This window comes from Arachis hypogaea, chromosome 16, assembly GCF_003086295.3.
Source record: "Arachis hypogaea cultivar Tifrunner chromosome 16, arahy.Tifrunner.gnm2.J5K5, whole genome shotgun sequence".
Classification (NCBI taxonomy): Eukaryota; Viridiplantae; Streptophyta; class Magnoliopsida; order Fabales; family Fabaceae; genus Arachis; species Arachis hypogaea.
Genome location: NC_092051.1, coordinates 23,830,272 through 23,844,569, shown reverse-complemented (window position 1 = coordinate 23,844,569; position 14,298 = coordinate 23,830,272). Strand labels below are relative to the sequence as shown.

Here is a 14,298-nt window from a genome sequence, read left to right as displayed (position 1 = left end):
CTCTATCTACTTTGATATATATACGTTCCAGTCCCTACAACCGGTTTCGAGCATGTCACTTGCTGATGAGTCAATAACTTGTCCACGTGGGTTTCTCTCCTTCATAATTGAGACAAATCGCCCCTGAACCTTTGTTGAAACGCTGTGTTTCATAAAGAGGCGTTATCATCTAGGTACTCATAGTTGTTTAGGGTTTTTTCTTTCTTCTTCATTGTCTTCATTATGTGTAGAGTAAAGATAAGGGCTTTTCTCCCAAAAAAGACTATGGCTACAGAAGTCAAAGACTCTTCTTCACGAACCGTAGAGGAAAGTAGTGAAGTTGGGAAGAATTTATGCTGGAGTCCGACTCTGGGTTCCACTGGGAGTATAGGGAAAAAAGGAAACTAAGGCAAGAAAAGATTTGTAGCACCTAGATGTCATTGTGGCACATATGCAATATTGTTTGATCGAATCTAACACCGCAGGAAATCCGAAGAAGCTTTTTTTTGTTGCTCTTCTTTTAAGGTAAACATTTTTTAATTTTGTTTTGTTTCAAAATTAGTTACCGTTACTATGGAGTGTTATTTGTTGTAGACCACAATTCCACATTGCAAATACTTTACTTGGCTTGATGAATATGTTGATTCATATACACATAAAGCTGATGTCAATCAGAATAAAGTGGTTAAAAGTTTGAAAAAGATGGAGGAAAGATTGGAGGCACTGGAAGTCATGATGACAAAGCAGAGAGCTGAAAAAATATTTGGAGGCAACACTAAATGCAGAATCCTAACCACTTTTTTAATTAGAATTATAGTTACACTTTTAATTTCATCAATTTTCAGTGGATTAATTGAAAAAAATGTGAATTTGATTTAGTGTGCAAAGTTATGTAAATAGAAGACAACTGCTTAATGTATTATGGTTGAAATTCATGGCTTGTATGAAGACAACATCTCATGTTATAGTTATTTACTCTAATTTAGTGATACTTAATTTATTTCATTTCATGTAGTTATTAGAATTTGACATAGTATATTGAGATATTACCATATTGTGTTATTATATAATTGTGAAACAATGAATATGAAGATAACAATATAAATACCCAAATATGTGACACATTTGAAATTACACTCCAAATCATGATAGTTTCATAAAAGTTGAAACCAATATATAAACCAATCCAGTGATTCACAAACCAAAGCATGAGTGTTTCACAAAAAGTTGACTTTAAAATATAAACAGCTCCAGAATTTCACAAATATGACCATGTGTGTTTTGCAACTTGATACTAAAACAAATACCAAAAAAGTTGACAGTATCTCTAAATCAACCCTGAGTATTATGCAGACTTCAAATCAGAACCTAATCATATCATCAACATTAACCAAAATATGAAGACAGAGTCTTCCCCTAAACCAAAGTTCTATATTCCCTAAACAGCATAATATCCATATAACAGGTTCTTTCACTGTTTCTTTGGTAGAGGCTTGGTTCCTGGAGTTGGAATAAACTTGAAGAGCCTTGATGAGGTCCCAATGCTAGCTGCTGCCAGAGTTTCATTGGAGATTACATAAGGAGAGGTTCTTGGTAAGCCTTGTCCTTCTAGTTGGTCTTAGAAATTGTGAGCAGGTTGGTTGGGCTGTACTGGAGGAGGTGGAGGCCTTCTCAGACTCTGTTTGGGTCTAAACCTTGGAGCTGCGGATGGGGGCTGAGCCTTTAGAGCCTGAGTTGTGGCCTGATTCATCGGAGCAGTTTGATCAGTTCCTGAAACCTGTTAAAATAATAGTGAATCACATATGGTCTCCAAAGCTGCATCTTTTGTGTAAAAAAAAAAAAAAAGATAACAACCATGGTGTGTCTATTTACCTCTACAGTTGGGGCAATTTGTGAAATGTTTATCTTATCTGACTCTACATGAGGCCTCTTTGGCATTTTTTTTCTTATTTTTCCTAGCTTTATCCTATATCACAAAAAGATGTTTTATAGCCACATATGTTTACAAAGATTAACTCATTGTGAATACATAAATACACAACCCAAAATCTACACAACTAACAAAATACTGGTCTAAAATAAAAAAAGAAAAAACTTACAAGAGGGTCCATGTTAATAGGTTCAGGTTCTTCAACAGGTATGTTATTTGCACCATCATCAATACCAGCCACATTCCCTTCTGTTGGTCGGACATGAGATTCCATCCACGCACTTGATGGTCTTCCAAATCATCCTGAAGCCGAGTTAAGAACCACATCCAGTTCTCTATTTTTTCTGCTCTTAATTGTCACAACATATGCAATAACAAATATATGGTTGTTAGCATCAAGTGACATTGCAGTTAAGTGTTGGCCTCCATAATACTCCTTTAAAAAGCATCCATCTAGGCCTATTAGTGGTCTCAAACCCTTAATAAACCCATTTCTACACGCATCTAAGCATATGTAAATTTTGTCAAATAGCAGTAGAGACTGAGGAATTGGGTCAACACACATGTCAGTCGTGCTGCCTAGGTTACTCCTATGCAACTCTTGTAAATAATCCACAACTTCCCATATTATGCCTTGTCATTTCCAACAACAATTTCCCTAGCTTCTTTCAAATCCCTCTGGATCATTTTTGGATGGGGCTGAACATTGTAGTCCTATTTCATATGCTCTGTTGCTTCCCTCGGTGACAGCTTAGGCTATGTTGCCAACTTTTTTTCCAACTTATCTGTGACCCATGCCCTATCGGCCAAGTTGCTTCCATAATCTCTTCCACATGTATGCTTGTTTTGCAATGTTTTTATTTCAAATGCCATTGTTTTTTAGTTCCTTGCCACGTATATCAACCATGAGCAGTTCTCCTCTGCACATCTAGCCTTGAACCTCTCCATATTCATTTTCTTCATTGAAATTAAGTCCTTGCATTGTCCTCTCATCCTCAAAAGAAACCGGGGTATGACACTCTTTAGAAGCATATTCATAGTTGTAGTCATCACTGTCACTCTTTTCATTAACCACTGCTGGGCCTCCCATGTCTGTTTCTACTGGCCCTCCCATGTCTGTTTCTACTGGCCCTTGGGCAAAACCCAACCCACTAGCAGGTGTGTCAGTTCGATTTCCTTTACTAGATTCACCATATAGCACATGTCTTACCTCTTTGACAATTTCTTACCACTTTTCTTGGGTGACACTTTCTTCTTGCTTGATGGAGACACTGATGCTTTTGTTTTTGTTTTTTGCCACATCTTTTTGGAGACTCAGACTCACTACTATCATTCTCATAACCAGGAAGAAGAGGCTTGTAGGCCTCATCCTCGGCACTCTCATATTCGTCATCTGATGAAGAATCATTTGTGACCACAACAGGCTTTTCCTCTGGTTCTGGCTCTGCTTGTTGCTCTAGTTCAGCTTCCATTGGTTGACTTAATCGGTACTCAAAGTAGATATAGAACTCATTTTTGTCTGGACAACTTAGGGTGGTTTCACACATGTCATTAATATCCTGGTTATCCTTAAGGATATAAAGCCCAAACTCCAAGTTTCTTGCTGCTGGATCAAGCCAGTGAATTTCTTTGTATTCTGGATAACCTAATCCCTTAAAGAGTTCTTCCAAGTCCTTCTTGTTGACAAAATCAACATCCATGGGTGGAAACTTCTCAATCTTTTCATCTACATACCGTAACACTTCATTTGAATCTTTCTTGAGTCTCCCACCATGATGAAAAACAGGGACAACAAACACAGACATCTACAAAAATTCTAACCACAAATCAGTAACAAAGTTAAACATCAAACTTAATTAAGAGCAAATAACTATAATGTCTATCAGTTAAGAATTCTTAACTCATCAGTAAACACAAAGGTAGAAACTTTCAAAGTTAATATCACTATTATAGCTTCGCAACAACCCTAATTCATCACACAAAGCTAGTGCTTCACCATATCCACCCATAATCACCACGCATAACACTCACAAAGTTATCAATGCTAATTTCGTGGCCACTATCTCACATACTCCTCAACTAGACTACAGTAATAGATAAAGTAAGTAGAAGGGAACAAATCATTCCTTACCATTTCAAAGAAACTTTCCAAATGCAATCAATGTCTTCCCACACAGTGGTGCAACACACTCGCACGTCCTCAATGTAACACTCTTTTGGAGGGAAGGAGAAAGGTTTTCAGAATTAGGGCCAAATATAAATGACGAGGGAGAGGAAGGAGTTTTATGGAATAAGACTCTTTATGAAATGTAGCGTTTCAACGAAGGTTCAAGGGGTGATTTGTCTCAATTATAAAGGAGAGAAACCCACATGGATAAGTTACTGATACATCAACAAATGACCTGCTCAGAATTGGTTGTAGAAACTGGAACGTACATATATTAAAGTAGATAGGGACTGATTTAAATTTTTATATTTGTTAGGGGGTGCGAAGTCCATCAGACAAATGATTAAGGATCGAAAAGGATATTTACTCTATTTTTAATTATTATTTTTGTCAACGACATAAATTCTAGGATGTCATTTAATAATTTACCCTTAAGATCATTTATTCTAAAGATCAGTAACTGATAAACAGTTTACAACAATAAGTTATCATCTATAAAAAATTGCATTCTGCGTAAAGAAAAAAATGTATGTTTTTATTTCCATTTTAAAACTGATCCAAAATAATACTAAAAAATTGATTTGAGTATCAAAATATTTTTATAGGTATCCACACTTTCTATTCTTCACTCACTCCCTGACGTATACCTCAATTCGTGCTGGACAAATTATACTTCAAGTAGAATAATCACACAAAAATAGTTACATATCATAAAATGATTATGACACATTATTATCTCACAAAATCACCAATTTAATTCACTATTTATTTTAAGGAACTAAATTAACGAATACGCAATATTTCAAATAACATTTTGATCTCTACCAAAAAAAATATTTTGATTATTATACCTATCTTAACATACACTTGTCAGTAAAACTCAAAGAAATATAACCTCTTATCATATATTCCCGAAACTATTTAAAAGTATTTTGGGAAGTTAAGATTTGACTTTCGTTCTCGAATTATTAGAATATTGACAAAAATCACCTCTACATTTTTAACAACAAAAATACACCTAAAATATTGAAAAATGCTACAAAAATATTTGACTGTAAACGAAAATCTATTCCGTTAATAGAATTAGTTAAATTGTCAAATGAATTTCGTTACACCCTTTCTTCTGCTTTTCTTTTATTCTCCCTCACTCCCTCCCTCCCCAAAGCAACTACAACAAAAATAAATAGCATCTTAGTCACTTCTTCCCTCCTCCAAATTTTCCAGAAGCCGCTGCAAGCTGCAACAACAACATATCCCAGTCACCCCAAAATTGCAACAACGGCAACAACAACATCATCTTCCTAGCTGAAGCTCCTGCAACAACATCTTCCTTACTATTTCTCTCCTCAAATACGATGTCGCCTCTTCTTCCACAGTTTTTCTTCCTTAAGTACGACAATGGTCTTGCTCTTTGCCAGTGTCATCTTGCTCATCCACTTCTCCTCCTTCGATTCTTCTCTCTTTCCGCCTCTCTCTTTCTCTCTCCTTGTTGTTTTGCTTTTCTCTCTCCTCAATGACGGCGATTGCGGTGATGCTGCCCTCTCCTCCTGTCCTCCCTCACTCCCCAAAGCAACTATAACAACAATAAACAGCATCTCAGTGACTCCCTCCCTCCTCCAAATCTCCCAGAATAGACCTTACGCCTCACTCTCTTCATCTCAGCCACATTAATAATCAGCCATAATCAGCAATTTTACAATTTCTCATTATACTTTTTTTAATAATCTAATAAAAATAAATTCAAAGAGAAAGAATGATAAAGAGAGGAGCTGGAGAGAGAGAGAGAGAATGTTCGTTGCTGGTTTATTGCGATAGAGGAGAGTAAGGTGCTGCAAGACAGGTTTTGACTGCGATGCAGGGGCGGCGAGCAAGCAATGACGACGATGGAGAATCTGAGAGGAAAGATAGAGAGATCTGTTGTGAAAGTGAAGAGGATGAGGAACTGCGAGATTCGCGTCTGATGACAACGGAGGGGCGGCGAGCAAGTAGCAGTGGTGACAACGAGGTTTTTCCATTGAAGACAAAGAGAAAGTGGCGTGGGTTGATGAGCAACTGTTCCGTGTATTGGAGAAGTGAAAGTGAAAATAAGGGAGAAGAAAAAAGGAGCAGAAAGTGGGGTGTGAGAGCGCGAGACAGAGAAGATCGGAAGGCAGCAGCCATGGATTCAGAGTGAGAGTGAAGAGGGTGAGGCGTAAGCTCTTTCTGTGAGGTTTTGGAGAGGGAGGGAGTGAGGGAGAATGAAGGAGAAGCAGAAGAAGGGTATAATGGAATCTATTTGACAGCTCAACCAACTCTATTAACGGAATAGATTTTTATTTACGGGCACATATTTTTGTAATTTTTCAATATTTTAGGTGTATTTTTGTCGTTAATAAAAGTGGAGGTTATTTTTGTCATCATTCTAATAATTCGAGGACAGAATTGGTAATTTACTCAACAAATAATTATATTAAGTATCTTTACCAATATAATATTTCATAATTAAGTGATAATATAAAAAAAATGAGAAAATGACTAACACCTAAATTATCATAACGCTGATAAAAATGAACATCACTTTTATTAGCGATAAAAATATCTTTAAAATATTTTAAAATGCAACAAAAATATCCCACGTTAAATATATATTCTTTAAAAGTGTTTTAAAATTTGGATTTTGATATAATTTTTTTATAAACATTATTAAAAAAAAGTAATTTTATTCTTAAAATTTGATGATTTTACGTTCAGTAAAATTTTTCATAATTTTTTTATTATTGACCAAGAATACTTTTAAAAAATGAAAAAAATTCTAGAGGTCGGATTTTTATTTATTTTTTATATACTTTCTAAATAATTATCTAAATATTTTTACAAAATTTTGGATCAAATGCATAAGCGATTTGCCAAATACAAAAGTTGATTGTCACTTTTTTTTAAAAAAAATATTTTTGATTTTTTTTTATATTTTATAATACTTTGAGGATATTTTTTGTCATTATCAAAAGTTAGGGTTATTTTTGTCTATTTTCGAAATCGGGTGCAGTTCTGGTAGTTTACCTAAAAAAAGTTTATATTAATAATGAATTAAAATTTATCCCTTTAATAATTCATGATACGTAATATTGAAGAAATTAGCTTTAAAATGATAGAGAAAACTAGTATTTGCTTTATTTGAACACAACATATTTAATTAGATATCAAAAGATGTCCATTATAATAAAATGAGGAGGGGAAAAAAAGAGAACAAAACAAAAGGTGTTATCATATTTTCTAATTTTCTCTTTATTTTTCATCTATACATGGTCATTATATGTCCTTAAAGTTTTGTTTTTGAGTAAATATATTTGATGTCAGCAAGTAAAACTCTAAACATGTCATGAACTTGCACTCTTCTACTAAGAGATCAGGCATCAGTTACATTACATTAGTACATACAGTAATCTCAGCTCACACAAATTGAGATGCATGATGTATGTCATGTCATTGCACAATGCACACAACACAACAAAATCCATAAAAAGTAGGGCAAGCAGATGCTATTATTCTTAGGCCCAAGCCTCACCACGTTGTTCCCTGTTACTGCTACTATTTACAACTCCAAGATTAGCATTATTATTAGCACTCTTCTTTGTTGGCTTGCTCAACTGAAACACAGGGTGCCTGCATAACTTCCTCACCCCTTTTCTCAATCTCACCCAATGTTCACTCTCATACATACTTGATCTACTATTACTGCTATAACTATTCTCATATCTAGAACTAGAAGAGGGGCTACCATCTATAACACATTCAAACTCCCTTTTTCCATTTACTTCCTCAGGTCTCCAAAGCTTCTCCTCAATGCACCATTCTAATCTCCCCAATGTAGAAGTCCTTGAGAACTTGCTTTTTGAAGGTGGTGTTGAGGCACAAGTAGCATCCTCAGTTTGCTCAAGAGATCCCTCCCTGTCACCATCTTCTTTGGAAGTAGATTTATCTCTCTCTTGAAGGGTCTTGAGAATCAATGTCTTGAGAAAATTCATGACTTGCACTGCATGGATCAATGCAGTCAGAGGATCCACCATCTGCATATCAAGATTCTGTCAAAGGCTGGATTCGGCAATAGCCCATTAATTTTAGTAGTTGTTATTTCCTTCTTTAATTCTCTAGTTGTCAACAAAAAAAAAACACTTACCTGTGTCATGTTGGGGGCAAATACCATAGCGATGTTGCGTGCATTCATCTTGTTCAAGTGTTGGTGGTGGACAACATCTGCCATGAGATTGATAGCCCAGTCAAGAAGTGCAGCTTCTGTTGGAGGAAGCAATTTCACCAGATTAGTGCAATCCTCTTCCGAATTGCAGCGCATCACCTGTTCTGGGGTTAGACAATCAAGCACCCCACTTGGAAGCTCTCTAAACCAAGCCTGTAAGCCACACTCCCTTTAATTTAATAACGAGAAACGCTAAAGAATCATCAGAATTTATTATTTTTGGCCATAACCTTTTGCCATCAATCCAATTCCTTTAGTTTACTAATCCAACAACATTCTCTAGCATTCGTCGATCATGAATATCACAGATATCAGCAGCAGATTCATTAATTAAGCTAATATACCTTGATCAAACCAGATAAGCAATGAACATCGATTCCAGGTGGCACCAGACCTTTGTTTAACTGATCTCGAACAAACTTCTCTTGGCTGTTCTCGGCATTGATTCGGAATATTCCTTCCGCCTAATTAATGAAGTTAGTTAAATAAATGATGTTAACAATAACAAGTAATTAAGTAATCCGAGGGAAATTAAAGGAACATACTTGAAGGCCTCCTTCAGAGTAAAGACGCTTTTGCATCATCAGAAGAATGGTTGGGACACTATTCCCTCTTTCATCATAAGAGCACTGCATTGACTTTGCAGAAACACCAAACACCTTTGCGCTGCATCATCATTCAATGATTCAATTAAGCACCATAATTGAAATTGATGTCATGTGGCTAATAATTGAAGCATAAGAATTAAAGAGAGATCAATAAACCTGGCACTAGGAACCCTCTTGGGGACATGAGGCTCAAGCTCAGAGGGCAAACCGAGGAAGCCATTGAACCTATCGAAGGTGACATGAGAAACATGACGCACTTCCGTTGGCCAGCTAATATCCAAGGAAGAAACATGATCTTCTTCCGTGTCCACACTGCAAGTGACCAGAGACTTCTTGAGAGCAGCCACCAGAATGTCCACTATTGCAAACTGGTTTTGATGGCTCTCCGATTGGCATCTACTTGACCCTCCTCCTCCATTCATGAACGCCGTACAAACAGGACTGCTCTCCTCCTCATCATCACTCTCCAATTCTTCTTCTTCTTCTTCTTCTTCTTCTTCTTCTTCTTCTTCTTCTTCTTCTTCTTCTTCATTGCGGAAGATGGGAGTTGGCGGAGAAGGCTTGGAATCTACGAGTCTGCAAGATTTGGATCGAAAGAGCCTTGTCATTATTATGGTTAGTTTAGGGAATAATGGGACGGTGTTAAAAGGGATCACCAATGCAGAGTAAGAGAGAGAGAGAGAAACAGAGTAGTATTAAAATTAAAAATTGGTGGGGATGGCAAAACTAAAGGTGAAGGCTTTTTTTTAGATTGGAATTTTTTGAGTCCAAACTCCTAAGGTTCGTGGTTGCGCTGGTAATGTCTGATGGAGACAACTTGCTCTTCTTTTTGTTTGTTAGTATTCCTCCTCCTTCCTATTATCTATTATGTATATTATAGCCTTACTTCTTAGGAAAAACTACAAACCATATAAGATTTATTATATATATACGTTATTTTTTTAAAAAAAATTGGGAATAAATTATACTGATTTATTTGTGTAATTTGATCAAATATAAAATATTTACTATATTAGTCAACTAAAAATTGTCGATTCTCTAAAATCTTATTGCTAATGCCTTTATTAACTTGCCTTTTTCTAATATTTAATATGTACAATAATATTAATAATAATTTGTTAAAATAGTAAATATTATACTCTATTTCTATATAAAAAAATATAATTAAAAGTGTAATTTTTCTCTCATAATTATTATTATTATTATGTTATATCTATCATGGTCGTTACACTATTCATGACACAATTACAGTAAGTAACATGTATTATCATAGAGAAAATACAGAAATTATTGATAATTAAAATTTTCCAAATTTTATAAGACGAATTTTAGGTATTTTAAAAATATTGATTTTTTGGTAATTTAATTCTAATAGTTCATTTTAATTATATATATATATATATATATATATATATATATATATATATATATATATATATATATATATATATCCGAATTTGTGTAAATCATATATATGCAACAAAATGTGAGCTAGCTAGTAATTTAGAGAAGAACTCAAGGGACTCGTGACATCACAGACAAAGAGAAAAAGTAGTCAAATATACACGCAATAAAAATAACTAAGTACTTGTGTGTACTGCCACACACACACTCAGTAGTGTCTCACTGTCTGATAAATCATTTTGGAACTATCATAGCCAGTTTTATATGCATTGTATATCTTTGCCCCGCTCGTCAAAGATCCTCAAATCTGAAATAGGGGGGAAATATTTAAACAAGGTGTGTCAATAGAAAAAGTTGAAGGGAACATATATATCAAAGTTGGAATAACGAATTATTGTATATCTGCGTTGTCTTTCAATTACAATGATTTAAAGTATAAATGTAACAAAGTGTTGTGAATTATTTGAACATGATTAGGTGTGTAGAAAGTGAAGCAGAATGGATTCTTTTCATTATATTCTACTTTTCTAGAGCTACTATAAGGGTGTAGTATCAATTCCAATTCCAATCCCCGTGTATGTGAGGTGAAATCACATGGGTACATGTTATTTTGTTCGTTCCTTGTTGGAAGGTGAAAAGGAAAGGCTTTAGAAGAAGAGTTTGAGAGATTAAAGTAAGGAATTTGTGGAGGTAAATGTTGTGAAAGTAATTGGCATCTTGCGGGTGGCCCGACCAGTAGGACATGGAGATGGCGTTGGTGTCTTTAAATTAAATATTAGGGTAGGGTGGATGGGATGGTACCAAGTGTGGGGGCTCGACTTCATTGCCATTTGCCATGCACACATCACACATACCTGTCTTCATTCTCGTGATAGATGTTATGTATCTTTTTGGTCCCCACCGATACACATGCACTGTTTGCTATTACCACATCATCTTCTCATCTCAAATCCTTGACTTTCCTCTTCTTCACTAAATGTTAACAAAACTACTACTTTAATTTTCTCTTGAACAGTGTTTAATTTCATCGTATTAACTGTATGTTACATTGCATGTTTAAATAACCTTAATTATTAATTATTAGACAAGTAGTGTTTATTAGCTATACTATAACTAAATTACTACAAGTGTAAGTAACCAACTTAGCTAAGTTGAGTCATCTGCTTAAGCAAATAATGTTAGAAATTTAAATTCTACCTTATGCATGCAGTAATTTATGGCCAACTGCAAGAATCATTGTCACTACTGAACCAAAGCAAGAGCTGGGGTTTTTTGTTGCTATATCAATTAGAAATGTTTTATTATAGTACTTTAATTTGGTAAGCTTACTTTCTAGCTGTAGACATGAACTTTTTTTTCTTTTCCTTTTGAAAGAAAAATAGATATCACGTGTATGTTGATGACTTGATGGTCAGTTGTTAATTCCATGTCAAAATGGTTTGTTTACGGTTGGAAGTTTGAGTAAATATTTACCCACGCAACAAAATAAAATGTGGCATTTGCGTCTTTAACTATAATTTAGGATATTTATGGGATAAAGTATGTTTTTTTTTAAATATTTTTAAATGTTTTTAAAAATACACCTAACGTTTAATTTGATTCAATTTTATTCTTAACATTTTTGATAAATTTTAATTTTATCCCTATTATTAATTCTTTAACCGTTAATAGTCAGTCAAACTTTTTTTTTCAATTCTACACCTAATTCTCATCATTATGGTCTTCACATTTCTTTCTTCATTATTACCATCATTATCTCTCTTACTGCTCCAACTCTATTTAAACTCTCACCTCATTCTTTCCACTATCACAAAGCCACTTAGGCCTCTTCTCAAATTCATAATCTTGTCTTCTTCCTCCTCTTCCTTGTTCTCTCTCTCTCTCTTTTTTACAGTGCTTGCAACACTCTATTATCCTAAATCTTACCTCTAGCTGTAAAGTAAAAGACAATAATGTGTCACGACAGTTCTAAAATTCAAACTATACATATATATCTAAGGTAATATTATAACTAAAAGTCCAATGAGACTTAAACTTTGAGAGACAGAATGTATCTATTTTTATCAAAAATTCTATTGTATCTTAGTTATCTAGTCGGCCGAAACTCCGCAGACTACGACTAATTATCTTATTTATCTAGTGAGCCAAAACTCCGCGGATTACGGCTAGTTACCTTTTGAATATATATATATATCATCACTTGTCTTTCTTATATTTAACTACCTTGTGTATCTTGGAACTGTTCACAAGGTTTTATATATATTGTTTTGTTCTTATTCGTGCCAACGCGCTTTAGTTATCGTGTGTGAAGGCTTCGCACTTTGTATCTTTGTTTTAACCGTCTTTGATCCTTTATTTTTTTATTGGGTTTTTAGTTATAATATTACCTTAGATATATATGTATAGTTTGAGCTTTAAAATTATCGTGATATATTATTGTCCTTTACTTTACGGTTAGAAATAAAGTTTAGGGTGATAGGGTGTTACAGTCTCAACCTGAACCCCCAACCTCATCTGAACCTTCTCACCCCACCCTAACCACCATCACAAAGCTACCCTCTTCTCACACTCATAACCTTGTCTTTTCCCTCTCTCCCTCCCTCTCTTTCTCTGTGTACGTGTATTTTTTTTTTTTTTTGAAAATAATAATCTAAAATGCTTGTAGTGTTTTTGTTGTTGAAATGATTAGTTTGGAAAAGGATTGCGGGTGATGGAGTTAAGAGTAGAGGGGTTGTGGGTGAAAGCGAAAGAGGATTGTAGATTGGGATAAAGAATATAATAAGGGTTAGTAAGGGTTACAGTAATGGTGAGGTTGGATTGAATTGTGAGTTGTGGGAGGTTACTGTTTCTTGAAGGTGGATCTGATGTGTGGCAGTGGTGGAGTCTATGAGGTGGTGGTGGTGGGGAAAGGGGGAGAAGTGGTTGTGGAAGGTGTAATTCTATGATGGGATAAAGTAGATGAGATGGTGGCGAGTGACAATGATGATGGTAGTAGTGATGGTGTTGATGTTGGCAGCGGTGTTGGTGTTGATTATGATGATGATAATAGGAGTAAGATTAAAAAAATAAGATTGATCAATAGTATGACTGTCAAAAAATTAACAGTAGGAATAAAATTAAAATTGATTTTAAACGTTGAGGATAAAAATTGAATCGATTTAAACGTTAGGGATAGTTTTAAAAATTTTCGAAAACGTTAGGGACCAAAAGCATAATTTACTCTTAAAATATTTTATGAAGTTACTTAGTATGCGTTTGGTTATGAGAACAAGATAAGATATTGAAAATAAGACACAAAGGACAGAGACACAAAAATTAGAATTTTTGTATTTTGTTTGGTGATCGATAAACTAGAACAAATTATAAAAGTTTAATTTACTCTCCTTTTTTTCTATACAAAAATTTAAGAAAAAAAATATCATGATAAAAAATATGATTATGAAAATTTGATAAGAATAATAAAGAAATAAGTTGCGTTTTTGTCTCTTTTCTGTCAGGATGGACATAAAATACACTAATTCAATATTTCTATTTATATCTCATCTGACAATCATGATTTTGTATTTTTGTATCTATATGTCTCAGTGTCCTGTGTTTATAAATAAACACAACCTTACGTATGTGGGCATAAAAACATTTAAGAGATAATAAAAAGGTCTAACATTTTTTTTATTTTATATTTTTTAATTATTGTCAAAAGATTGAATAATATTATATATAATAAATGTGTAATTATAAATGTTATATATGTATATAAAATGATGGATGTTAAGTTAATTAAAATAATTTTAAGTAATTATTTTTTTAGTATTACCGTAAAAAGAATATTAAATGTGAAAGAGAGATAAAGAATACAAGGATTAGAAAGCTACAAAACAACCATTCCCAAGTTTTGAACTACCAAGGTAAAGAAATAGTCACATTCACAATGAACTGAATGAAGTATGACGATGTTTCAAGTAATTACAACTAATAA

At 34.1% G+C, this 14,298-nt stretch overlaps 1 protein-coding gene across 1 annotated transcript; it reads right to left on the bottom strand.

The window, feature by feature from the left end:
• Nucleotides 1–7,430: 7,430 nt before the first annotated feature.
• Nucleotides 7,431–9,767, bottom strand: LOC112758529 (rho GTPase-activating protein 3). Its single transcript, XM_025807226.3, has 5 exons — nucleotides 9,075–9,767; nucleotides 8,856–8,976; nucleotides 8,655–8,774; nucleotides 8,233–8,463; nucleotides 7,431–8,122 (listed from the first exon to the last, which is right to left on the bottom strand). Exons 1-5 carry the CDS (start codon nucleotides 9,524–9,526, stop codon nucleotides 7,604–7,606), a joined length of 1,443 nt encoding a protein of 480 aa, XP_025663011.1. The 5' UTR covers nucleotides 9,527–9,767; the 3' UTR covers nucleotides 7,431–7,603.
• Nucleotides 9,768–14,298: the final 4,531 nt, after the last annotated feature.

Coding starts and splice junctions, on each gene's coding strand:
- LOC112758529 (XM_025807226.3), bottom strand. CDS start 9,526: ATGACAAGGCTCTTTCGATCCAAATCTTGCAGACTCGTAGATTCCAAG. Junction 8,977..9,074: donor AAGAGGGTTCCTAGTGCCAG/GTTTATTGATCT, acceptor ATGATGATGCAG/CGCAAAGGTGTTTGGTGTTT. Junction 8,464..8,654: donor GCTTATCTGGTTTGATCAAG/GTATATTAGCTT, acceptor TGTGGCTTACAG/GCTTGGTTTAGAGAGCTTCC.